This window comes from Mobula birostris, chromosome 29, assembly GCF_030028105.1.
Source record: "Mobula birostris isolate sMobBir1 chromosome 29, sMobBir1.hap1, whole genome shotgun sequence".
Classification (NCBI taxonomy): Eukaryota; Metazoa; Chordata; class Chondrichthyes; order Myliobatiformes; family Myliobatidae; genus Mobula; species Mobula birostris.
In genome coordinates, this window is record NC_092398.1 from 26,670,329 (window position 1) to 26,696,334 (window position 26,006).

The 26,006-nt window shown below is 53.4% G+C and overlaps 1 protein-coding gene across 2 annotated transcripts in view; it reads left to right on the plus strand.

The window, feature by feature from the left end:
• Positions 1–26,006, plus strand: part of kdm5c (lysine demethylase 5C) — a 135,601-nt gene that overhangs the window by 96,567 nt on the left and 13,028 nt on the right. For both annotated transcript variants that reach the window (XM_072246617.1, XM_072246618.1), the window contains exons 13-21: positions 68–187; positions 3,166–3,360; positions 3,729–3,910; positions 7,568–7,692; positions 8,252–8,402; positions 9,045–9,159; positions 10,278–10,633; positions 16,563–16,701; positions 18,605–18,784. In XM_072246617.1, the coding sequence (XP_072102718.1) occupies positions 68–187; positions 3,166–3,360; positions 3,729–3,910; positions 7,568–7,692; positions 8,252–8,402; positions 9,045–9,159; positions 10,278–10,633; positions 16,563–16,701; positions 18,605–18,784 (1,563 nt within the window). The remainder of the gene's footprint in view (positions 1–67; positions 188–3,165; positions 3,361–3,728; positions 3,911–7,567; positions 7,693–8,251; positions 8,403–9,044; positions 9,160–10,277; positions 10,634–16,562; positions 16,702–18,604; positions 18,785–26,006) is intronic.

The following is a 26,006-nucleotide window of genomic DNA, read 5'->3' on the forward strand; positions in this document are numbered from 1 at the left end:
TGTGTGGGCTGAGCTTCACTCTGTGTCTGACCCTGGGAATTTGTGATGGTGTGTTACTGTCTTTCAGGTGGTAAGGACCAACCAGTGTGCAGGAGAGTTCGTCATTACCTTCCCCAGGGCTTATCACAGCGGCTTCAACCAAGGATACAACTTTGCAGAGGCTGTCAACTTCTGTACTGCGGACTGGGTAGGATGGCTGCGGCTAACCCCTTGAGCATCGGTCCTGTTCTCTGAAACACGTGTATTACCTGACTGCTGTGGTCAATCAATCCATAGGACTATGAGTCAGAGGAGCAGAACTGGGATGTTCTGCCCATCGTGTCTATGCCATCATTCCATCATAACTGATTATTATCTGTCTTAATCCCATTTTCTGCCTCCTTGCTGTACTCTTCGATGCCGTTACTAATCTAGCACCTGTCAACCTCTGCTTTAAATATAGCCGCTGACTTGTCCTCCGTAGCCGCCTGTGGCGATGAATTCCACAGGTTCACCACCCTCTGGCTAAAGAAATTCCTTCTCATCTCTGTCCTGAAGGGATGTACTTCTAATCTATTCTGAGGCTGTGCCCTCGTCCTAGACTCCCCCTACCATATGAAACATCCTCTGCATGTTCACTCTACCTAGGCCTTTCAGTATTCTCTAGGTTTCAATGAGATCTCCCCTCATTCTTCTAAACTCCAGCCAATACAGGCCCAGAGCCATCACACGCTCCTCATACATTAACCCTTTCATTCCTGGGATCATTCTCGTGAGCCTCCTGAATGCTATCCAATACCAACACGTCCTTTTTTACATAAGAGGCCAAAAACTGCTCCCAGTACCCCAAGTGCAGTCTGATGAATGCCTTATAAAGCCTCAGATTAGGGCAGAGCAAGGAGACAAGTACTTGGATCCCTGAAAGTGGTGTTGCAGGTAGACAGGGCAGTGAAGAGTGCTTTTGGCTCACGGGTCTTCAGCAGTCAGAGCAAAGAGGATACACAAGAATTTGTGCAAGTGCTCAAAATCCAGAGTAACACACACAAATGCTGGAGTAGTTCAGCAAGTCAGGCAGCATCTATGGAAGGGAATCCATAGTCGACGTTTTGGGCCGAGACCGTTTGTCAGGACTGGAAAGGAAGGGGGAAGAAGCCAGAATAAGAAGGTGGGAGGGAGGGGGAGGTGTACAAGCTGGCAGGTGAGTGATGAGACTAGTGAGTGGGGAAGGTGGGTGGATGGGGGAGAGGGGATGAAGCAAGAAGCTGGGAGAGGATAGGTGGAAGAGATAAAGGGATGAACAAGAATGAATCTGATAGGAGACAACAGTGAACCATGGGAGAAAGGGAAAGAGAAGGGGCACCAGAGGGAGGTGATGGACAGCTGAGGAGAAGAGAAGGGCTGAGAGGGGAACTAGAATGGGAAATGGAAGAAGAGAAAAGGGTGGAAGTTACCGTAGGTTAGATAAATCTGTGTTCATGCCATCAGATTGGAGGCTATGAAGAGTTGCTCCTCCAAGCTGAGCGTGGCCTCACTGTGGCAGTAGAGGATGCTGTGGACAGACGTGTTGGAGTGGGAATGGGGAGTTGGGATGTTAAGTTGCAGTTGTGTTAGTCGTCGGTGAGGCCACATTTGAATATTGTGCCGGTTTTGACTGCTGTGCTATAGGAAAGGTCCCAACCTGCTTAGTAACTCTCACCGTAACTCAGTCCCACAAGTCCTGGCAACATACCGATAAATCTTAAAATCAAAGCAGCGCGGTAGCCATTAACCTGGAAAGAGTGCAGAGGAGATGTAAGATTCTTACAGATTCGCTTTATTTGTCACATGTATTTCAAAACAAACATTGACATGCGCCATTTGCGTCAAATCAAATCAATGAGGATTGTGCTGGGTGCCAATGTGGAATGCCCAGAACTTACTAATCTTAACCGGTGTGTCTTTGGAACGTGGGAGGAAACCGTAGCACCCAGAGGAAACCTACACAGTCACAGGGAGAACGTACAAATTGAATCAAACCTGAGTCTTACAGCTTGTGCTGTAAAGCATTGTGCTAACCGCTATGCTGCCATACCGCTGTGATTTTAAGGTTTGCAAGTATATTGCCGAGACTTGAGGGACTGGGTTGTGATGAGAGATACTAAACAGATTGGGACCTTTTTCACTGCAGCCCAGCAGACTCAGGGGTGATCTGATAGAGCTGTATTGAAGTCATGAGGGGCGTAGAGAGGGTGAATTTACACAGTGTTAGGGAATCAAGAACCAGAAGGCATAAGTTTGAGGCGAGAGGAGAGAGATTTTAGAGGGACCAGAGTGGTAATGACTTCTTTGCCGAGAGACTGGCTGGTGTGTGAAACGGGCTGCAGGAGGGAATGGTTGAGGCAAGTACGTTAACAGCATTTAAAAGATTGTTGGACAGGTATGTGATAGGAAAGGTTTAGAGCTGAGGTTCTCAACCTTTTTTATACCATGGACCAATTCTGTTAAGCGAGGAGTCTGTAGACACCAGGTTGGGAACCCCTAGTTTAGAGGGATATGGGTCAAATGCGGGCAGGTGGGGCTGGCATAATGTTTGGCATGCAACTGTTGGGCCAAAAGGTCTCTGGCACACTTGAGTGACAAGCTCAACCAAAGAGCAGTCAGAATGAATGCCGTACTCTTCCTAGTGATCGCAGCTACGTGCAGGGTCCAGCGCAGATCACCGATGTGTTAAAGCCCAGGAGTTTAATGCTGCTGACTCTCTCTGCCGCCAATTCCCCACCTCCAGCAGAGACCGGTGCTGTTAGTTGTTTCAGGATTCAGCTGCTGTGTGTGTGAGAGATGGGGCCGCATCTGTTACGTGTGCACAGAGCAAGACAGACGATGGAGTAGTGTGATTGAACTTTTTTACTGAGTGGTGTTGGTAATGATACACACCAGGTAACGTACAGAGGTGAAAGGAACGTGTGCCCGCATCAAAAGAGAGAGAAACCTCCACATGTAGGAAGACTTAATCACTCACCACATTCTGGCAATCAATTCGGTGCCAATCCGTTGGATTCATCGTGTGCGGTGTGCATGGGGGTGAGGTGGAGTAGTGTCAGCTCTGGGGATGGGGGGGTGCAGGGTGAGGGTTGGGGCTGTGGGTGACCTTGGCATTGGGGTTGCTGACTGCCCTGGCACTCTTTCCCCACATGCACGCGTACACAGCTGCCGGCTGGACGCCGCTGCATAGAGCACTACCGCTGGCTTCGGAGGTACTGTGTGTTTTCCCACGAGGAGCTGATCTGCAAGATGGCGGCCTGCTCGGAGAAGCTGGACCTGGGGCTGGCTGCGGCTGTCCACAAGGAGATGTTCATCATGGTTCAGGAAGAACGGAAACTCAGGAAGGCCCTGCTCGAGAAGGTGAGGAGAGAAGGAGTGGGTAAGAGGACTAGGGAGAAGGAAGAGGAGGAATGGGAGAGGATGGGGAAGGCAGAGAGGAGAGAATGAGAAGAGGGTGAGATGGATGTGGATGGGTGAGGGGTTTGGGCAGGTGAAGTAGGGAGGGCAAGGGGGGTATGGACGATGGAGAGTGAAGAGGGAGGTAAGGAAGGGGACGATTGTACGGGAGAGGAAAAAGAAGACGGAGAGGAGGGTTGAGGGAGGGGAGAAGAGGTATGTTGGGTGCAGATGAGTAAGGGAGAGGGGAATGGATGGAAAGGAGCTGCAGAGGGATGGTGGGGATAGGGGGATGTATGACTGGGCTGATGGACCTCTTCCCCCCACCACAGGGTATCACGGAGGCAGAGAGGGAGGCGTTTGAGTTACTGCCTGACGACGAGAGGCAGTGTGACAAGTGTAAGACCACCTGCTTCCTGTCAGCCCTGGCCTGCTACAACTGCCTGGAGAGGCTGGTTTGTCTCTACCACATCGACGATCTCTGTGGCTGCCCACCCAGCCGACATTACCTGAGGTAAGGTACTCCTTCTCCACCCCCCCATCCCTACGCCCCACTCTTCCTCCCTCGTACTGTCTCCACCTCATCCCCACTGCATCCCCCTGCTTTCTACCCCCACCTCCACCTTCTCTTCCTTCCCTAACTTCAGCTTCCTCTTCTCAAGAGCTCCCCGAGAGGCCATGTTCCCCAGACTTGGTGGGGGACGCTAACTGAGTGTCTGTCTGTCCATCTTTCTGAGTGTCCATTGTTGCTCTTTGAGAGAATGACAATCTGGCTTTTCACCCCATTCTCATAAAGAAGCCATAAAACCAACAGAGTTGGGAATCCAGTCCCTGATTCCGTCCATCCGGGTTTTCACTCGTCCCTTACCTGAGGAATGAGAGGTTTCGAGGGGATCTGAGTGGTATGTGTCTCCTTCAGATCCTGTGGAATCTCAAGGCAAAGACTGGCGTGTAGAAATCATCCTGGCAAATACTTCAAACAATACGTGCTTGTAAATGGAGTCAGTATCGCTAGGAAGATGGACATGGTGAGCTGAAGGGTCACTGTTACTGTGTTGAAAACTATCAAGTCAGCTCCGGCAGCCTGGCAGATGAGATCTATAGTAAGATCCAAAAGCCAGGAAAGCTGTTCTGCAACGTCCGTGGAGAGCGAAGGGCCCGACAAGGCACTGGAACCCCGGACGTCTGAGGTCGAGAGAGTGGAAATGCCTCAGAGCAACAGCTCTTCTACTTCAAGAGCTCTCTGGCATAGGTCTCCTGTCATGGTTGGATATGATGAATAACTACCATACATATATAAAAAAACAAATCCTCTTTTCCTCCCTGTCTAAACATTGTACCCCCACCCACACCCATGCACCCATCCACACCCCCACTGACAAAACCCAGTTATCAGTACCTTCTTCCACCTCTCCCCCTCGTATCTGATCCCCATGACAAATGACAACTCCCACAGAACTGGGACTGTTAATGCACCTTGGAGTGGTATACACTCCGTGGCCACTTTATTAGGTCCAGGCCTTCTGCTGCTGTAGCCCATCCTTTACAAATTTTGACATGTTGTGTTCAGAGATGCTCTGTAAAGTGTCGTTATTCGAGTTACTGTCGCTTTCCTGCCAGTTTGAACCAGTCTTGCCAGTCACCTCTCACCTCATTAACAAGGCACTTTCACCCACAGAACTGTTGCTCACTGGATTTTTCTGTTTGTTTTTTGCACCATTCTCTGTAAGCTCCAGAGCAAGGGTTCCCAATTTTTTTTTATATACTAAGGACCAATACCATTTAGCAAGAGGCCTTTGGACCCCAGGTTGGGAACCCCTGCTGTATGTGAAAATCCCAAGACATCAGCAGATTCTAAACTACTAAAACCACCCTGTTTGGCACCAACAGTCATTCCACGGTCAAAGTCACTTAGGTCATATTTCTTCCCCCATTCTGATGTTTGGTCTGAACAACAACTGAACCTCTTGACCATGTCTGCATGCTTTTATGCATTGAGTTGCTGCCAAGTGATTGGCCGATTAGATATTTGCGATAATGAGTCAGTGTGCCTGATGGATAGATAGATAGATATACTTTATTGATCCCAAGGGAAATTAGGTTTCGTTACAGCCGTATATGAAGTGTATAAACCTGCGAGGTGCACAGATGAGGTGAGTGCTGTGTGCCTGTGAGTGAGCTTCTCATTGCCACCCTACATACAGGGGCTTGTGCAAATGACAATAATCTTTAATTCCAGTCTTTTGGCAACCCAAAAGCTAGTGGGCACACCTTTAACATGGGAGGTGTAAGATTTAAAGGGGGCCTCAGGGATGGGGTGGTGGGTGCATGGAACGAGCTGCCAGAGGAAGTGCTAGAGTTGGGCGTACAATGGGATTTTGAACTAGTGTACATATTGTTATTGGAATTAACATAGAACACTCAGCACAGCGTAGGCCATTTGGCCCACCATGTTCTGCCAATCTAGGATCAATCTAACCCTTCCCACCTACATAGCCCGCCACTTTTCTACCATCTCAACTTTGAACTGATTCCACTACCTATGGACTCACTTTCAAAGACTCTGCAACTCATGTGTTCCACATTTATTTTTATTATTATTATTATTTGTTTTACAGGCTTTACATAGGTTGCCTTCTTTTGCACATTAGTTGTTTGTGTGTAGTTTTTCATTGATTCCATTGTATTTCTTTGTTCTGCTGTAAATGCCTACAAGCAAATGAATCTCATGGTGTTCATTCATTGTCTGCAGTGAAATATGATGTGGCTGGTCAAAGTCTTTCCATTGACCATAATTGTTCTTGGCAAATTTTTCTACAGAAGTGGTTTGCCATTGCCTTCTCTGGGCAATGTCTTTACAAGACAGGTGACCCAAGTCATTATAAATATTCTTCAGAGATTGTCTGCCTGGCATCAGCGGTCACATAACCAGGACTTGTGATCTGCACCAGCTGCTCGTACGACCATCCACCACCTGCTTCCATGGCTTTATGTGACCCTAATTGGGTGAGAGGTGGGGCTAAGCAGGTGCTACACCTTGCCCAAGGGTGACCTGCAGGCTAGCAGAGGGAGGGAGCGCCCTACACCTCCTTTGGTAGAGGCGTATCTCCTCCCTGGCCCCTCCCCCTTTCTTTCTCCCTAGGCCTCCTGTCCCATGACCCTCTCATATCCCTTTTGCCAATCAACTGTCCAGCTCTTGGCTCCATCCCTCCCCCTCCTCTCTTCTCCTGTCATTTTGGATCTCCCCCTCCCCCTCCCACTTTCAAATCTCTTACTAGCTCTTCTTTCAGTTAGTCCTGACGAAGGGTCTCGGCCTGAAACGTCGACTGTACCTCTTCCTAGAGATGCTGCCTGGCCTGCTGCTTTCACCAGCAACTTTGATGTGTGTTGCTTGAAATTCCAGCATCTGCAGATTTCCTCGTGTTTGTGAGATATATATGTGCTTTGCTAATAATTTTACTTTGTATTTTTAAATACTCCCTTATGTATCTGCCTCTACCTCCACCTCTGGCAGGGTATTCCACACACACCCACCACACTCTGTAGGTACATCCTCCAATCACCTTAAAATTAATCCCCCTCGTATTAGCCATTTTCTCCCTGGGAAAAAGGTCTGTAGTTATCCACTCTATCTCTACCTGGTATCATCTTATACACCTCAATCAAGTCGTCTCTTATTATCAGCTGCTCTAAAGAGAAAAGCCCCATCTCGCTCAACCTCTCCTCATAAGACATGCCCTCTAATCCAGGCAGCATCCTGGTAAATCTCTGCTCCCTCTCTCTAAAGCTTCCACGTAACTTTTTTTATTGTACAGTGAAAATGTCTCTTGCATACTATACATACTGCATTGAGATAGAACAAGGCAAACACAAAAAGAGAATTGCAAATGTAGCATATCAGCTACAGAGAAAGTGCAGCACAGGTAAATAATACGGTGCAAAATCATAACGAGGTGGATTATGAGGAACATGGCGGGTGGTGTGAGTGTAGAACAGAAGTGGTAGATGCAGATTCGATTGCAGCACTTTGGATGGGAGAGGTGTAGAGGGCTGTGGTCGGGTGTGGGTCGATGACACCAGGCAGACCAACAGTTTGTTGTCGATGTGCTCAAGGGCCTGAATAACCCTAGTAGCAGGTGAGAATCTCTGACGCCCTGCCTCCCATCGGCAGGTACCGGTATACCCTGGACGAGTTACCGGCCATGTTACACAAGCTGAAGATCCGGGCAGAGTCCTTCGACACCTGGGGGGCCAGAGTGAGAGCGGCACTGGAGCCGGAGACCAAGCAGAGGAGAAGTAAGGGCAGTTTGTCTCCCTCTGGGTGGGGTGGGGGGAGGTAGAGCTGATGAGTACTGTTCTCACCTTCCTCCCTGTCTTTGTGACTTCCTCGGGTCCCGACACCACTCCCCGTCTCTGTGCCCCCTAAAACTTCCCTCCCAGACTCCATAACCCCTCACTTCCCTACACCCCTTCCCATCTCTGTGACCCCCCCAGCCCTTACACCTCTCCCTGTCTCTGTAATCCCTTCCTCTCTTACTGCCCTCCCTATACGTCTCTGCAGTTCCTCTGATCCCATCTCTGTGATGTGATGTGATGCCTTCCCTTCCCCTACACCACTCCCTGTCTCTGTAATTCCTCCCTCTGTTACTGCCCTCCCCGTCTCTGCAACCCCTTCCCTATATGTCTCTGCAATTCCTCTGATCCCATCTCTGTGATGTGATGTGATGCCTTCCCTTCCCCTACACCCCTCCCTGTCTCTGTGTGAGGGTGGGTTACAGACAACTGACATCTTCTTTCAATGTTTCCTGTTCCTGCCTCCCTCTTCCCTTGTGCTCCCCTCCCCGCCCCCGGCCAGCACTGGAGGAGCTGAGAGCACTGGTGTCAGAGGCGAAGGAGCGGAAGTACCCTGACAGCAGCCTGCTGCAGCAGCTGAAGAGCAGCGTGGAGGAGACAGAGAAGTGCGTCGCCGAGGTCTTGCAGCTGGTTCCCAGCAAGAAGGGCGTCAGGTAGGATGGGAGGGGAGATCAACTCACGACCCGCCACCTGCACCACCTTCCCTGCCTTTTCCCCATGCCCTACCCATGTCACCTTATCGCCGGCCCCACCCTCCTCCTCTGACACCTCTCTGCCCTGCCTCCCTTTCCCCAATCACTCTTTCATCTGTCCTCCCCTTCCTTTGTCCCCACCCCAAGCCACTTCACTCCTCTCCTGACACTCTTCCTTTCACCCCCAAGTCTCCCCTCTTTCCCTGTCCCTCCTCTCTTCTTAGGACCTTCTTTTGCAACCTTTCCACTGCCTCATCTCTACAGGGGCATCCCAAGGTGCTCTCCAGGAAACCAGCCCCTCTGTTCTGCAAAATCTTCCACGCGCCACAGACTGAGAGAGAGGAGGGGGTGAGACAAAGAGGGGAGAGAGAGACAAACAGAGAGGGAGAGTAAGCGAGAGGAGAGAGAGACAGATGGAGAAAGAGAGGAGGAGAGAGAAGTACCGTTGGGAGAAGGAGAGCGCGAGAGTAACAGGGAAAGGCTGGAGAGAGAGATACACAGAGTGGGGGAGAAAGAGACAGATAAAGAGTGAGACAGAGAAAATCGACACTGTCTTGCGCCATCTCTGCCTTGTGCCTACTGACGATGCCTTCCTTGAACCAGGTCCCAGACAGACGGCACCCAGTCCCCGGCCCGGATGACGGTGGAGGGGCTGCGGACGTTCATCGAGCACCTGCATTGCCTGCCGTGCGCCGTCAGTGAAATCCGTGACTTACAGGTAACTCTCCACCTCCACCACTCACTCTGCGAGTCATCACACCCCCACCCGTCTCTCACACAGAGGCAAGCTCAAACTCTGGGGAAAAAAACGCTACCCACCCACCAACCAAGCAAAATGTTCTTCCCACCTGATCCTCACCTTCACTGGGAACATAGATCCTACCCTCTCCCAACACTCTTTCCTCTCACTACCTCACCTGGAGATGGTCAACTCTTGACAAATCTTGCAGACTGCAAAAATAAGGCACAGGAGCAGAATCAGGCCAATTAACTATTGAGACTGTTCCGCCATTCCATCATGACTGATTTATTATCCCTCTCAACCCCATTCTCCTGCCTTCATCCCTTTCCACTTCAAGAACCTGTGTCAGCTTGTGCTTTAAATCCACAGATTCACCATTGTCTGGCTAAAGAAATTCTTCCTCATCTAAAGGGATGACCCTCTGTCCTAAGGCTGTGCCCTCTGTTCCCAGACTCTTCCACTACAGGAAACATCCTCTCCACATTCACTGTGTCGCGGCCACTGAGTGTATGTTCGTGGTCGTCTGCGTCAAGGTTCACCACGTTGTGCATTCAGAGATGCTCTTCTGCACACCACAGTTGTAATGCGTAGTTATTTGAGTTACTGTCGCCTTCCTGTCAGCTTGAACCAGTTTGGCCATTCTCCTCGGACCTCTCATTAACAAGGCGTTTTCACCCACAGAACTGCTTCTCACTGGATGTTTTTTTTTGTTTTGCACCATTCTCTGCAAACTCTAGAGACTGTTGTGTGTGAAAAGTCCCAGGAGATTAGCAGTTTCTGAAATATTTTAACTACCCCATCTGGCACCAACAATTATTCCACGGTCAAAGTCACCTAGACCACATTTCATCTGCGTTCTGATGTTTGATCTGAACGACAGCCGAACCTCTTGACCATGTCTGCATGTTTTTATGCATTGAGTTGCTGCCATATGATCGGCTGATTAGATACGTGCATTAATGAGCAAGTACCTAATAAAGTAGCCACTGAGTGCTCTGTTGGAAGGAAGAGTTAGATTGATTTGGAGTAGGTCTCATTGATTTTGGAATTGGCCTCTCACCCACTGCCTCTCTCCCTCTTGCCTTGTGAACCAGGGGTTACTAGAGGAGGCCGAGGCCTTCCAGGCAGAGGTGAAAACGGCGCTGAGGGAGCTGCCGACGGGCTCGCGGGGTCTCCGGGACCTGGTGGAGCGGGGAAGACGGCTGCCGCTGGAACTGCCCGAACTGACCCGGCTGAGGCAGGAGACGCAGCAGGCCGAGTGGCTGAGCGAGGTGCGGCAGACGCTGGCAGGCCGCGGGCAGGTGACGCTGGACCAGCTGAGGCCGCTCATCGAGTCAGGTTCGCGGCTGGAGCCGCAGCCGGCTGTGGAGAAGGCCATGGTGGAGCTGCAGGAGCTGGTGACCATCTCCGAGCGGTGGGAGGAGAAGGCCGCGATCTGCCTGGAGGCCAGGTACACTGGGCAAGAGAGGGCACGATTCCCCTGTGGGTGGAGAGATGGGTCCTGCTTTGGGCTGTTCGTACACAGAGACACACGCAGGCACGTACTCACATCCCCACACTCACACAGACACATACCCATATTCACACACACACACACACACACACACACACACACACCCAGATTCCCACACTCACACAGACACGTACCCGCATCCCCACACTCACACAGACACATACCCGTATTCCCACACTCAAATACACACATACCCGTATTCCCACACTCACACACACATACCCGCATCCATACACTCACACAGACACATACCCGTATCCCACACTCACACAGACACGTACCCGAATTCCCACACTCACACAGACAGGTACCCGTATTCCCACACTCAAATACACACATACCCGTATTCCCACACTCACACACACATACCCGCATCCATACACTCACACAGACACATACCCGTATTCCCACACTCACACAGACACATACCCGTATTCCCACACTCACACAGACACATACCCGTATTCCCACACTCACACAGACACATACCCGCGTCCACACACTCACACAGACACATACCCGTATTCCCACACTCACACACACACGTACCCACATCCACACACTCTCACACACACGTACCCACATCCACACACTCACACAGACACATACCCGCATCCACACACTCACACAGACACGTACCCGCATCCACACACACATACAGACACGTACCCGCGTCCACACACACACACAGACACGTACCCGCGTCCACACACTCTCACACACACGTACCTGCGTCCACACACTCTCACACACACGTACCCGCGTCCACACACTCTCACACACACGTACCCGCGTCCACACACTCTCACACACACGTACCCGCGTCCACACACTCTCACACACACGTACCCGCGTCCACACACTCACACAGACACGTACCCACGTCCACACACTCACACACACACGTACCCACGTCCACACACTCACACAGACACATACCCGTATTCCCACACTCTCACAGACACATACCCGTATTCCCACACTCTCACAGACACGTACCCGAGTCCACACACTCACTGAGAAACATACCCAATCCACACACTCACACAGACACATACCCGTATTCCCACACTCACACAGACACATACCCGTATTCCCACACTCTCACACACACGTACCCGCGTCCACACACTCTCACACACACGTACCCGCGTCCACACACTCACACAGACACGTACCCGCGTTCACACACTCACACAGACACGTACCTGTATTCCCACACTCACATAGACACATACCTGCATCCACACACTCACATAGACACGTACTCGTATTCCCACACTCACACAGACACGTACCCACGTCCACACACTCACACAGACACGCACCCGCGTCCACACACTCACACAGACACGTACCCGCGTCCACACACTCACACAGACACGTACCCGCGTCCACACACTCACACAGACACGTACCCGCGTCCACACACTCACACAGACACGTACCCGCGTCCACACACTCACACAGACACATACCCGTATTCCAACACTCACATAGACACATACCTGCATCCACACACTCACATAGACACGTACTCGTATTCCCACACTCACACAGACACATACCCGCATCCACACACTCAAACAGACACATACCCGCATCCACACACTCACACAGGGACATATCCTCATCCACACACTCTCACAGACACGTACCCGAGTCCACACACTCACACAGAAACATACCCCATCCACACACTCACACAGTCATATACCCGTATTCCCACACTCACACAGACACGTACCCGCATCCACACACTCACACAGACACATACCCGCATCCACACACTCACACAGGGACATATCCTCATCCACACACTCTCACAGACACGTACCCGAGTCCACACACTCACACAGAAACATACCCCATCCACACACTCACACAGACATATACCCGTATTCCCACACTCACACAGACACGTACCCGCATCCACACACTCACACAGACACATACCCGCATCCACACACTCAGAGACACGTACCCGCATCCACACACTCACACAGACACATACCCGTATTCCCACACTCACACAGACACGTACCCGCGTCCACACACTCTCACACACACGTACCCGCGTCCGCACTCTCACACACACGTACCCGCGTCCACACACTTACACAGACACGTACCCGCGTCCACATACTCACACAGGGACATATCCTCATCCACACACTCTCACAGACACGTACCCGAGTCCACACACTCACATAGAAACATACCCCATCCACACACTCACACAGACACATACCCGCATCCACACACTCACACAGACACATACCCGTATTCCCACACTCACACAGACACGTACCCGCATCCCCACACTCACACACACATACCCGTATTCCCACACTCAAATACACACATACCCGTATTCCCACACTCACACAGAGACATACCCGTATTCCCACACTCACACAGAGACATACCCGCATCCACACACTCACACAGACACGTACCCGCATCCACACACTCACACAGACACGTACCCGCATCCACACACTCACACAGACACGTACCCGCATCCACACACTCACACAGACACGTACCCGTATTCCCACACTCACACAGACACGTACCCGCATCCACACACTCACACAGACACGTACCCGCATCCACACACTCACACAGACACATACCCGTATTCCCACACTCACACACACACGTACCCGCATCCCCACACTCACACAGAGACATACCCGCATCCCCACACTCACACACACACGTACCCGTATTCCCACACTCACACACACACGTACCCGTATTCCCACACTCACACAGAGACATACCCGCATCCCCACACTCACACAGACACATACCCGTATTCCCACACTCTCACAGACACGTACCCGAGTCCACACACTCACACAGACACGTACCCGTATTCCCACACTCACACAGAGACATACCCGCATCCACACACTCACACAGAAACATACCCGCATCCACACACTCACACAGACACGTACCCGTATTCCCACACTCACACACACACGTACCCGTATTCCCACACTCTCACACACACGTACCCGCATCCACACACTCACACAGACACGTACCCGTATTCCCACACTCACACAGACATGTACCCGCATCCACACACTCACAGAGACACGTACTCGTATTCCCACACTCACACAGACACGTACCCGCGTCCACACACACACACAGACACGTACCCCATCCACACACTCACACAGGGACATATCCACATCCACACACTCACACAGACACGTACCCGCATCCACACACTCACACAGAAACATACCCCATCCACACACTCACACAGACATATACCCGCATCCACACACTCACACAGACACATACCCGTATTCCCACACTCACACAGACACGTACCCGCATCCACACACTCACACAGACACGTACCCGCATCCACACACTCACACAGACACGTACCCGCATCCACACACTCACACAGACACGTACCCGCGTCCACACACTCACAGACACGTACCCGCGTCCACACACTCACACAGACACGTACCCGCGTCCACACACTCACACAGACACGTACCCGTATTCCCACACTCACACACACATACCCGTATTCCCACACTCACACAGACACATACCCGCATCCACACACTCACACAGACACGTACCCGCATCCACACACTCACACAGACACAAACCTGTATTCCCACACTCACACACACATACCCGCATCCCCACACTCACACAGACACGTACCCGCATCCCCACACTCACACAGAGACATACCCGCATCCCCACACTCACACAGACACATACCCGCATTCCCACACTCACACACACATACCCACATCCCCACACTCACACAGACACGTACCCGCATCCCACACTCACACAGACACGTACCCGCATCCCACACTCACACAGACACATACCCGTATTCCCACACTCACACAGACACGTACCCCATCCACACACTCACACAGACACATACCCGTATTCCCACACTAACACAGACACGTACCCGCATCCCCACACTCACACAGACACATACCCGTATTCCCACACTAACAGACACGTACCCGTATTCCCACACACACACCCGTATTCCCACGCTCACACAGACACGTACCCACATCCCCACACTCACACAGACACGTACCCGCATCCACACACACTCAGACGCGTACCCGTGTCCACACACTCACACACGTACCCGTATTCCCACACTCACACACACGTACCCGTATTCCCACACTCTCACAGACACGTACCCGCGTCCACACACTCACACAGACACGTACCCGCGTCCACACTCTCACACACACGTACCCGCGTCCCCACACTCACACAGACACGTACCCGTATTCCCACACTCACACAGACACATACCTGCATTCCCACACTCACACAGACACGTACCCGCATCCACACACACACAGAGACGTACCCGCATCCACACACTCACACAGACACGTACCCGCGTCCACACACTCACACAGGCACGTACCCGCGTCCACACACTCACACACATACCCGTATTCCCACACTCACACAGACATGTACCCGTATTCCCCCACACTCACACAGACACGTACCCGCATCCACACACTCACACAGAGACGTACCCATATTCCCACACTCTCACAGACACGTACCCGCATCCCCACACTCACACAGACACATACCCGTATTCCCACACTCTCACACACATACCCGCATCCCCACACTCACACACACACGTACCCGCGTCCACACACTCACACAGACACATACCCGTATTCCCACACTCACACAGACACACACCTGCATGAACACACTCACACAGACATGTACCCGTATTCCCACACTCACACAGACATGTACCCGTATTCCCACACTCTCACAGACACGTACCCGTGTCCACACACTCTCACAGACACGTACCCGCGTCCACACACTCACACAGACACGTACCCGCGTCCACACGCTCACACAGACACGTACCCGCGTCCACACGCTCACACAGACACGTACCCGCATCAACACACTCACACAGACACGTACCCGCGTCCCCACACTCACACAGACACGTACCCGTATTCCCACACTCACACACATACCTGCATCCACACACTCAAACACAGGTACCCGCGTCCACACACTCACACACACATGCCCGCGTCCGCACACGTACGCGCGCACACACACACCACTCACACACACATGTACACACACACCACATGCACACACTCACACACCACTCGCGCACAGCACAGACCACACCACACACACACAGGGTATCCGCGTGGTGCACAGTTCATACGTGGGGATGAGAGGCTGCCCCCTGCCGGTCTCTGAGCAGATGTGGGAGACAGGGTGAAAGTGTTGGGTGCTGACTCAGGGCCGACTCAGCCGGGGAGAGGACGAGAGGATGTGACGTTCGCCCCAACCAGATTGTCTATGGCACAGAACGATAGCCAGAGCGGGAAAGAGTAGGAGGAGATCCTGTCAGATTGTATTTGGAACTGTGAACCACTTCCCGAGATGTGGGTTAGTGGGTAAATGGGGCAATGGCACATGTCTGTTACCCCCAACAGCTTAGTAGTATCTTCCTGTGCACCTCGACTTCCCTCTGGTCCAAAGTCCTTAGCCATGAAGGCTCCCTCACCTCTCCTCTTCCTTCACTGGAGATATACAAGGCTTGCCATATTTCTGTCTTAATCTGAGATGCTGCCTCAGTTAGCCCCCTCGTTCTGGTTTGGAACCCTCTGCCCACTCCGTCGGGGCGAACGAACGATGTCAGATCATTACCCCAGCTGCCCCTGTCGAGTTCGCATGTTTCACTAGGCCTTCCAACTCCTCAGCAGGTTGCAGGGCATGGGGCCGGACCCCAGACTGAGTTGTTGTCATGTGTAACGGATTCCCTCACTAGGCAGAAGCACCCGGCGGCCACGCTTGAAGCCATAATAAAGGAGGCAGAGCATATTCCAGTGGAACTGCCCAAAGTACTGGCCCTGAAGGAGGCACTGTCCAAAGCCAAGGCCTGGATCGCAGACGTCGAGGAGATTCAGGTAAGTCTGCCAGGGCTGTGGAGCGGTCAGCTCTGGCTCTCTACCCCCCACCGCACCCCCCCCCCAATCAACAGGGCAGTCTAGTCTAGCAGTGGGCTGTACCCTGAGCCCCTTTTGGTCCCACCCCCATTACCATCAACCAGCAGCACTGCGGGAGGGGTGTAACCCACCGACTAGCATTGGGATGTGGGAGGGGACCAGGTTGTCCAAAAAAAAAACCCACCGTGTTCACAGGGAGAACATGCAGACTATATAGACTCACTCACACAGTCAGCAGCACACCCAGATATACACACACACACTCAGATTGAACTGGGTCTCCACAGCTGTGAGCCCTTTATTAACCTTTATTAACCCCTTCCTCTGGGGGACATGTTTCCCACTTTATTCCCCAGTCACCTGTCATTCAACTCTGAAAGGGTGGGATGACAGTGAACACATGGGCACAGGGTACTGAAGCAGCCCGAGGTTATTTATCCCCTCTCCTAGTCACAAAGTCACACAGCACAGAAACAGGCCCCTCGGCCCATCTCCACCATTCTGACATCAGCATAGTCCCATTTGTCTGAATTGGCCCATATCCCTCTAAACCTCTCTGACCACGTACCTATCTCAATTTCTTTCTTCTTCATCTTCTTAAGCCCATCACCCCTGCTGAGCCATAGACTGCCAACAGCAGCTCGCCAAAGACCTCTGTCCTGGGCTACTAGAAGGTTGATTGTCCCTGTGGCTTCTGCTTTCACCATACGACTTCATATAGCTCCTAAGCAAAGGGCCTTCCCTTCCCAGGGATGAGCTCTCTGTTGGCGTTTCTGTAGCTCTGGGTTTTCACAGGATGGGGTTGTTAGCCCCGTGCCCAACCCTTCTCCTTTCACAGCCAGGCTTGGGGCTGTCCACATGGTGGAATTACCTCGGTCTCTCTCAAGCATCGTAATTGTATCCACCTCTACCACTTCCTCGGGCAGCCTGTTGCTTATACCCATCACCCTGTGTGGAAAAAATTGCCCCTCCTTCTTCTCGCATTAAACTTGTGCACTCTCTGACTGTAACCATTCCTCTTATATGTGCCCCTCATGACTATCCTGAGGTTGCCTGTGGGGAGGTGGACCCCATTACTGACACACAGGCCTGTGTGTGGGTAGGTCCCTTTAAGAGATTCACACATCCTGTGAATCGTGGATTCAGCAGCAGACAGTATACCCGAGTGTTGGGTAACTCCTGAAATACCATTCAGTGGCCATGCTCTCCTACCATACAGAATGCTTCAAGCCTGAACTTGCCAACACATGAGCCTCCACACTGCCCCACTACTATTTCAGAATAATGCAGTAGTTTCATACATAGAATAACTGGTTGACATTTAATTCCAGATTTAAATTGTTACTAGGAGTACAGCACTGAAACAGGCCCTTTTCGGCCTGTTCCTCTCTGTACCATCTACCCGCACCTGGACCGTAGCCCCCCCACGTCCCTCCTGTCCAACTTCTCTTAAACATTGAAATCGAACATGCATCCACCATTTCTGCTGGCAGCTCGTTCCGCACTCTCATCACCCTCTGAGTAAAGAAGCTCCCCCCCTCAGGTTCCTCTTAAGTATTTCACTTCTCCCTCCTCGCCGCCCTTCCCACAGCGCAGCACTCCTTCTCGTTACCACTACTGCAACACCTCCCGTACCACATCACAAGGCTCCGTTCTTGCCGTCCATCCTGCAGCGTGGTGTTCCCTCCTTACCGCTCCTTCGCAGTGCAGCGCTCCCTCCTCGTCGCCCCTCCCACTGCATTCCCAGTGCCTCACTCCTACACAGGATAGACATGCACCGTGAAGATGAAAGAACAGAGACCCTCCAAACCTCAGCAAACCCCATCAGCCCCCACCTTTTAACAAGCATCCGGTTTGCTTTTAGAATGGAGACCACTACCCGTGCCTGGACGACCTGGAGGGGCTGGTGGCGGTAGGGCGCGACCTGCCTGTTCGCATGGAAGAACTACCTCAGCTGGAGAGCCAGGTAGCAGCTGCCCACTCCTGGAGAGAGAAAGCCACCAGGACGTTTCTCAAGAGGAACTCCTGCTACACGCTACTGGAGGCAAGTGCCACGTGCCCCTGAATCTCCCACACCCACTGTGTCTCCCTAGTTCTCCTCGGCCCCCTCCCATTTCCCAATCCCACCACCCCAATGAGTCCATTCACTGGTTCAGACGTTCCCATCCCATGGCTGAGAGGCAGGCAAACCATTCAGGATCCACTGATTTTTCCCTCCACCGATCAAGGCTTGCACATCACGTTCCTTTGTCCTAAATCTCGGGATGATGCAGAGGGAGTGTGTGATTGGACGGTGTGAAAGGAGCGTCACTGTGTCTGACCCCAGGAGTGTGTGTTGGGACAGTGTGGAGGGGGTTTCATTCTGTCTGACCCCTGGTGTGTGTGGTGGGACAGTGTAGAGGGAACTCCACTCAATGTCTGACCCGGGAGTGTGTGATGGGACAGTGTGGAGGGAGTTTCACTCTGTGTCTGACCCCTTTTTTTTTATACAAAATTCTTTATTACAAATGTCGGTGCTATACAATATTTACAAACTCAGTGACTAACACATTTACTACACTACAAACAGACAATACATGTTAAACCAATATATTGCCATCCTCATCAATGATGGCATTTACACCCCGCGGAGCCCAACGGTCCCGGAACATCTCTACGGTCGCCATGGACTGTGCGTATTCCTTTTCAATATTCACCCGGGCACGAACATACCCCCTAAACATAGCCAGGCAGTCCGCCCGGGGAGAACCTCCTGCCACCCTTTTCCAGGAGCCACGGATGGCAATTTTCGCCAGCCCCAGGAGCAAGTTGACAAGGACATCCTCATCCCTCTGTGCCCCCCTCCTTAGTGGATGACCATATATGGATAGGGTGGGACTGAAATGCAACCAGAAGGTGAGAAGCAGCCCACGCAAATACGCGAAAAGGGGCTGCAGCCTCACACACTCCACATACATGTGGTACACGGTCTCCTCCAGCCCGCAGAAGTGACACGCGGCTGGGAGATCCGTGTACAAACTAAAGAACTTATTGCAGGGCACCGCTTTATGCAGCACCCTCCAGCCGAGATCCCCAAGGTGCATGGGAAGGACTCCCTTGTAGAGGGACTTCCATTGGGGACCCCCCTCACCTCCAGGTGGAAAGACCGACCGCCATGGCGTGTCGGGACGGTGGACAAATGCTAGGAAGTGGAGGGTGTGGAGCAGCAGCCCATAAAGGGACCTCCTGCCTGCATCCCTGAATGGGATTGTGGGTGTTGATGAAAGACGGCTCAAGTTGTGTGGATTCGTCTCTCGGGTAAGGCTGCGGGGCCTGGGCCCGACGAGCAGCTCAGCCCGAGTCGTTCCACACACCTGAGCCGCACTGACATCCGTTGAGGCAGGGCAGGGGTCAGCCAGGACCCCGCCCTCTGCCAGAGGAGGGGATTCCCGGCCTGAGGCAACTATGTTCCAGACTCTCAGTAGGTCCTGATAGAAGCCGGGCAGCCTCTGCAAAGCAGCACGGCTGACGCCCGCCGGTGGTAGCTGCATATCTTCGGCAAGACAGCAGCCCCTCCGGAGGAAGAAAGTCGCCAACACGTGCCACCTGGGAGGGTGCTCGGCGTACAGGAATCTCTGCAGAGTCCTGAGGCGGAGAGCCACCAGTCGTGTGCGTACACACACCAGCGACTGTCCGCCCTCTCCTTCTGGGAGACTCAGAACCGCTGCAGAGACCCAGTGCTTCCTGTTTCCCCAGAAGAAGTCCACTAGCTTCCTCCGCATTCTTGCGACAAAAGGGGCAGGGGGGGCCAAGGTGACCATCCGGTACCACAACATGGAGGCCACCAGCTGGTTTATGACCACCACCCTGCCTCGATAGGAAAGCACCCTGAGAAGGCCTGACCAGCGCCCTAGCCGGGCCATGACCTTTGTCTCCAGGTCCTGCCAGTTCGCCAGCCAGGTCTCCCCAGAAGGACTCAGGTAGACTCCCAGATAGAGAAGACGTCTGGTGCTCCACTCAAAAGCTCTCATCTCCTCCGGCAGGGAGTCCACCTGCCACTGGCCTACTAAGAGCCCGGAACATTTCGCCCAGTTGATCCTGGCGGAGGATGCCGCCGAGAAAACATCTTGGCACTCGCGCATCCTCCGCAGGTCACAGGGGTCTGTCATCATGAGGAGTACGTCATTGGCGTAGGCCGAGAGGACGACCCCCATGTCCGGTTCGTGCAGAACCAGACCTGTCAGCCTTCACCGAAGAAGGCCGAGGAATGGTTCGACACAGATCGCATACAGTTGACCGGACATGGGGCACCCTTGACGCACTCCTCTTCGGAAGTGGATAGGTCCTGTCAATGATCCGTTAATCTTAACTAGGCACTCTGCGGCAGAGTACAGGAGCCGAACTTGGGCCACAAAGTGTGGTCTGAGCCCAAAAGCCTGCAGGGTGCCCACCAGGAAACTGTGGTCCACCCGGTCAAAAGCCTTCTCCTGGTCAAGAGAAGGAAACGCTGCCGGGGTCCCAGTCTCCTGGAGTAGGTGGATCAGGTCCCGTACTAGGTGGACATTGTCCTGGATGGAGCGGCCCGGGACTGTGTAAGATTGGTCAGGATGGACCACTTGTCCAATTACCGAACCCAGACGGTTGGCCATTGCCCGGGCGAAGATTTTGTAGTCCGCGCACAAGAGGGAGACCGGCCGCCAGTTCTTTAGCAGGCGGAGGTCTCCCTTCTTGGGCAGTAGGACCACAACAGCTCTTCGCCATGAGAGGGGCATTTCTCCGGTGGCTAGGCTCTCGCCTAGGACAAGGCTGTAATCATCCCCCAGGACATCCCAAAAAGCCTGATAAAACTCAACACTCAGTCCATCCAAACCAGGGGACTTGCCCCTCCGGAGTTGCCAAAGGGCAGTGGACAGCTCTTCCCGAGTCAGGGGGTCACCCAGACGCACTGCGTCCTCTGGGCTGACCTTAGGCAAATCCTTCCAGACCTCATTACACGCCTACGCATTTGACGGATCAGGCGAGAATAAGGACCGATAGAATGAACGGACCTCGTTGTTAATTCCATCAGGGTCCGTGATGGAGGAGCCATCGGCAGCCAGCAGCTCCACTAGCTGCTTTTGAACTCCCCGCCACCTTTCCAACGAGTAGAAGAAGGGTGAGCCACGGTCCAAATCCTGCAGCATTTGGATCCGTGACCTCACGTACGCACCCCGGGACTGCTGGAGCTGCAGGTTCCTTAGTACGTCCTTCTTCTCCTGGTATTCCTGCCACAGCTGCTGGTCTCCAGCGGTCGGACCGAGGCGGGACTCCAGGTCAAGCAACGCTCTCTCAAGCCGCTCAACCTCAGAGCTCCGCCTCTTTGTCAACCCCCCAGTGTACTCCCGACATAAAAACCGGATGTGGGCTTTGCCCACATCCCACCATAGCCGTAGGGAGCAGAACTCTCTCCGCCTCTCCTTCCAGGAGACCCAGAAAGCTCGGAACGAGTCCCGGAATCGGCTGTCCTCCAGCAGCCGGTTGTTAAAATGCCAATACCCGGATCCCACCCGAGGGTGTAGTGGAATAAATTCCATCCACACAAGGTGATGATCCGAGCACGACACCGGCCGCATGGAGGACGTCGACACGCAGGAGACGTAGGCCCGAGAGATGTAAATGCGGTCTATCCTGGAACCTCCTTCTCTAGACCTTCTCGAGAAGGCGCTAGAGTTGGGGTGAAAATTCCGCCAGCTGTCCACCAAGTCAAAGAAGCCGACTAGCTCCTTTAACTTTTTTGCCGATGCTGGGTCGCGTTGGAGGCCCGAACGCCCCTCCGCCTCGAGGGTACAATTGAAATCTCCCCCAAGGATGACGCAATCCCCAGGATCGATGGAGCTCAGCAGGGTGGACAGCTGGCAGAATAGGCGCGTCTGCATCACATCGCGCCTGGGAGCATACACATTGATAAAGTGCAATGGTACGCCATCCAGGCGCACAACCAGGTGGAGCAGACGGCCGGGCACAACGTCCTGGACTCTTTCAATTACTGGCTGGAAAGTCGGGGCCAACAGGATCGCCACCCCGCTAGAAATGGAGCTGAGGTGGCTCATGTAGACCCCGCCCCTCCACTCCAGGAGCCAAGCAGACTCGTCCCCAGGGATGGTATGGGTTTCCTGCAGGAAACTCACCGTATACCGCCCATCCCTGAGGACTGAGAGATTGTTATACCTGCGAAGAGGACCCCTGCTGCCGTTTACGTTGAGACTAGCTATGGTAAGCTTCATGGCGGGAGCACACTAGGGCTCAGCAGCTGTGCCCATTTCGGTGAGAGCGGAGGCGCCCCCCACCACACTGTCCGGAAAGGAAGCAAGGTTACTTTTTGCCTTCCGGGCTCGAGCAGTACCAGCGACACCCTGTGACCCACCATCCCCCGTAGGAGCGAGGCTGCTTCTCCCTCTAATGTCCCTTACTAGGTCATCTAGGAAAGATTTTAGTTGCCATCTGTGGTTCCCCGCCACCGCATTCCTCTTTCCCTTTCCCTTTCGTCCGAGGATGACTCGCAGGGACCTCACCAGCCTCGACATGCTGGGCCAGCGAAGCGAGGCTAGTTGAGGCCGGTGCTTGGCACCCTCAGAGGTGAGAATAAAATGCTTAATTTCCTCTACAGGTATCAATGGGGACTTCTCAGGAGGGGTGAGGATGTCCATTATTTCACTATCGAAAGAGTCCCCCTCCAACCCGTCACTGCAGACAGAATCCCCATCGGCCTCCCTGCATGTTCCAATAGATGGCTGCGCTTGTGACCCATACCACGCAGCGGGCACCTCGCTCTTACCTGTCCGCTCCACCGTCGCATCAGCCTCATCCACATTTGCGACAGTGGAGGGACAATCCCCAGGGATTCCCTGCAAGTCATTAATTGCTGGGGTCGACGTGCACAGAATATCGCCCTCCCCAGGAGGCAGGCATAGAGGGGAACCCGGCACCTTTGGTCCAAGGGATTCACAAGCAGCCTGGTGCTGAGAATGAGAGAGCTTTGTCTCGTCTCCTCTTACATTATTCGGTACACTGGCCTCCAGAGAGGCGCTGACTTGTAGGTCCTGGGTGGAGGCCTCCAGGGCTGCCTCATTTGTGCAAACAGGGCTATCACAAGCTTTTTGCACACCAACACCATCTACCCCAGGACTGATGGCTACATCTGGGGACTCAGGTTTAGAACCAACCCCTACCCGGATTCCCACCCCTTCCTGGGACTCCCCCGCATTTACATCCCCTGCCCTCTTGTGGGAACGTTCCCTTCTCCTCTTCACGCCGGAGGAGCACACAGGTGCAGGCTTCACCGATGGGGCGGCGCTTTCTGTTTCCATCGCCCCGTCTGCTTGCGCACCTCCCCGAGCCCCACGCTCCACTTCAGGCGAAATGGGCGTGAGCTCTGCGGCCTCAAAGGCCCGCTTCTTACTGTGTTTGGATTTCCCCTTTGCCTTCTTACTCTGCACAGACTCCACCCCGTCCCCCACCTGAACCACAGGGAGAGGAGCAGGGACCGACCCAACCGTAGGAGTAGGGGCAGGGTGAGGGGCTGGGGCAGGATCACGGGCGGGGGCAGGGTCAGATGCAGGCGCAGACGCACGCGCAGGAGTAGGATCAGGAGCAGAGGTAGCTGGGGCACTGGTGCCCGAAATGGGCTCCCTCGGGTTCTGGGCGGCAGGACAGTCCCTCCGAAAGTGCCCCACCTCCCTGCACGCATGGCACCGCGGGCGCTCGGAGCTCCAGTACACCTGATAATCCACTCCCTCGTGCCGGACAGTAAACTGGCCCTCAACATCGTCCTCCCTTTCCAGCTGCATGAATACCTGATGCTGGAAAGAGATTACGGTGCGGAGGGTGCGTCTCTTAAATTTGTGTCGGATGGCAGTGATCTCCGACCTTACTTGCCCTAAACGGGCCAGTGGGGGAAGCAAGTCTTCATTTGGAATGAAAGGCTTAACATGCCCAAGCACGATACGTTGCGTGGGGGCTGTCACCAGCTCCATGGGTAAAAAGATGTTGTCTACCATGACTCCCCTGCTTAGGGCCCGGTGCACTAGCTCTTCATTCGCCAGATAAAACACCGCCTTTCTGAACTCCTTCTCGGTGGCCAGAATACCACCTTTCCCAACAAGGTCCTCCATTGCCTCCATACACTTTTCTAGTGTCATTCCAGGGCGCAAAATACATTGCACCCCACGTTCACCGACCGAAACAGGGCATTGTCCGAGGCCGGGGAGGCAGCCGCCCTTGCGTAACTCCCCGAAGGCCCGCGACTCCCTGGAGACCGGTCCGGCATGCTGGCGCTCTTTCCAGTCCGAGAATCCTACAGCAGTGCCGGTTGGAAGTCCTGGGACGAGTCGAATAACTGGCCGGGAAAGTTTGCAGTCGACAGTTCCTCGCTGGCTCGACGCCAGGAAAGGCTCCGTCGGACTTGCAGAGACCCAGGCCGGGAGAGGCCGAAACGTCCTTCCAGATGCTCCGGCACCAACACCGGACGAAAATCAGGAAAACAATGGAGGAGGAACGTTGCCCCAATGTCAATGGGGGGGAACGACGGTGTTTGCCTCCGGTTTTGGAGCGAACCGGCTTCCTGGCGAGTTGCCAGCGGCCGCAGCTGGGAGCTACACAGTTAGCAGCCGCCAACAAACCCAGCCCAAACTGGCAATAAAACTGCACACCGAGTTTCCACACCAGCGCCGTCACTCACTCAGTTGTCCAAGAGACTTTTAGAGCCACCTCCAAAGTATTCCACGAACTTTATCCAGTAGTTTTGCCTCGATTTCTCCCAGCTCAGTCAGCACAGCTCCTCTCTGTGTCTGACCCTGGGAGTGTGTGATGGGACGCTGTGGAGGGAGCTTCACTCTGTGTCTGACCCCGGGAGTGTGTGATGGGACAGTGTGGAGGGAGCTTCACTTTGTGTCTGACCCCGGGAGTGTGTGATGGGACAGTGTGGAGGGAGCTTCACTTTGTGTCTGACCCCGGGAGTGTGTGATGGGACAGTGTGGAGGGAGTTTCACTTTGTGTCTGACCCCGGGAGTGTGTGATGGGACAGTGTGGAGGGAGTTTCACTCTGTGTCTGACCCCGGGAGTGTGTGATGGGACAGTGTGGAGGGAGTTTCACTCTGTGTTACACAGTGAATCACAGTCCTTCCCACCCCAAACTGCTCAACCATGGAACTCAAATGGATCAGAAACTGCATCTTACTTACAAAATGCCCCTTTCCTTCTCTGATATTTCTCCACACCACCCCACACCCAGTTCTAGCTTCCTTCGTCTC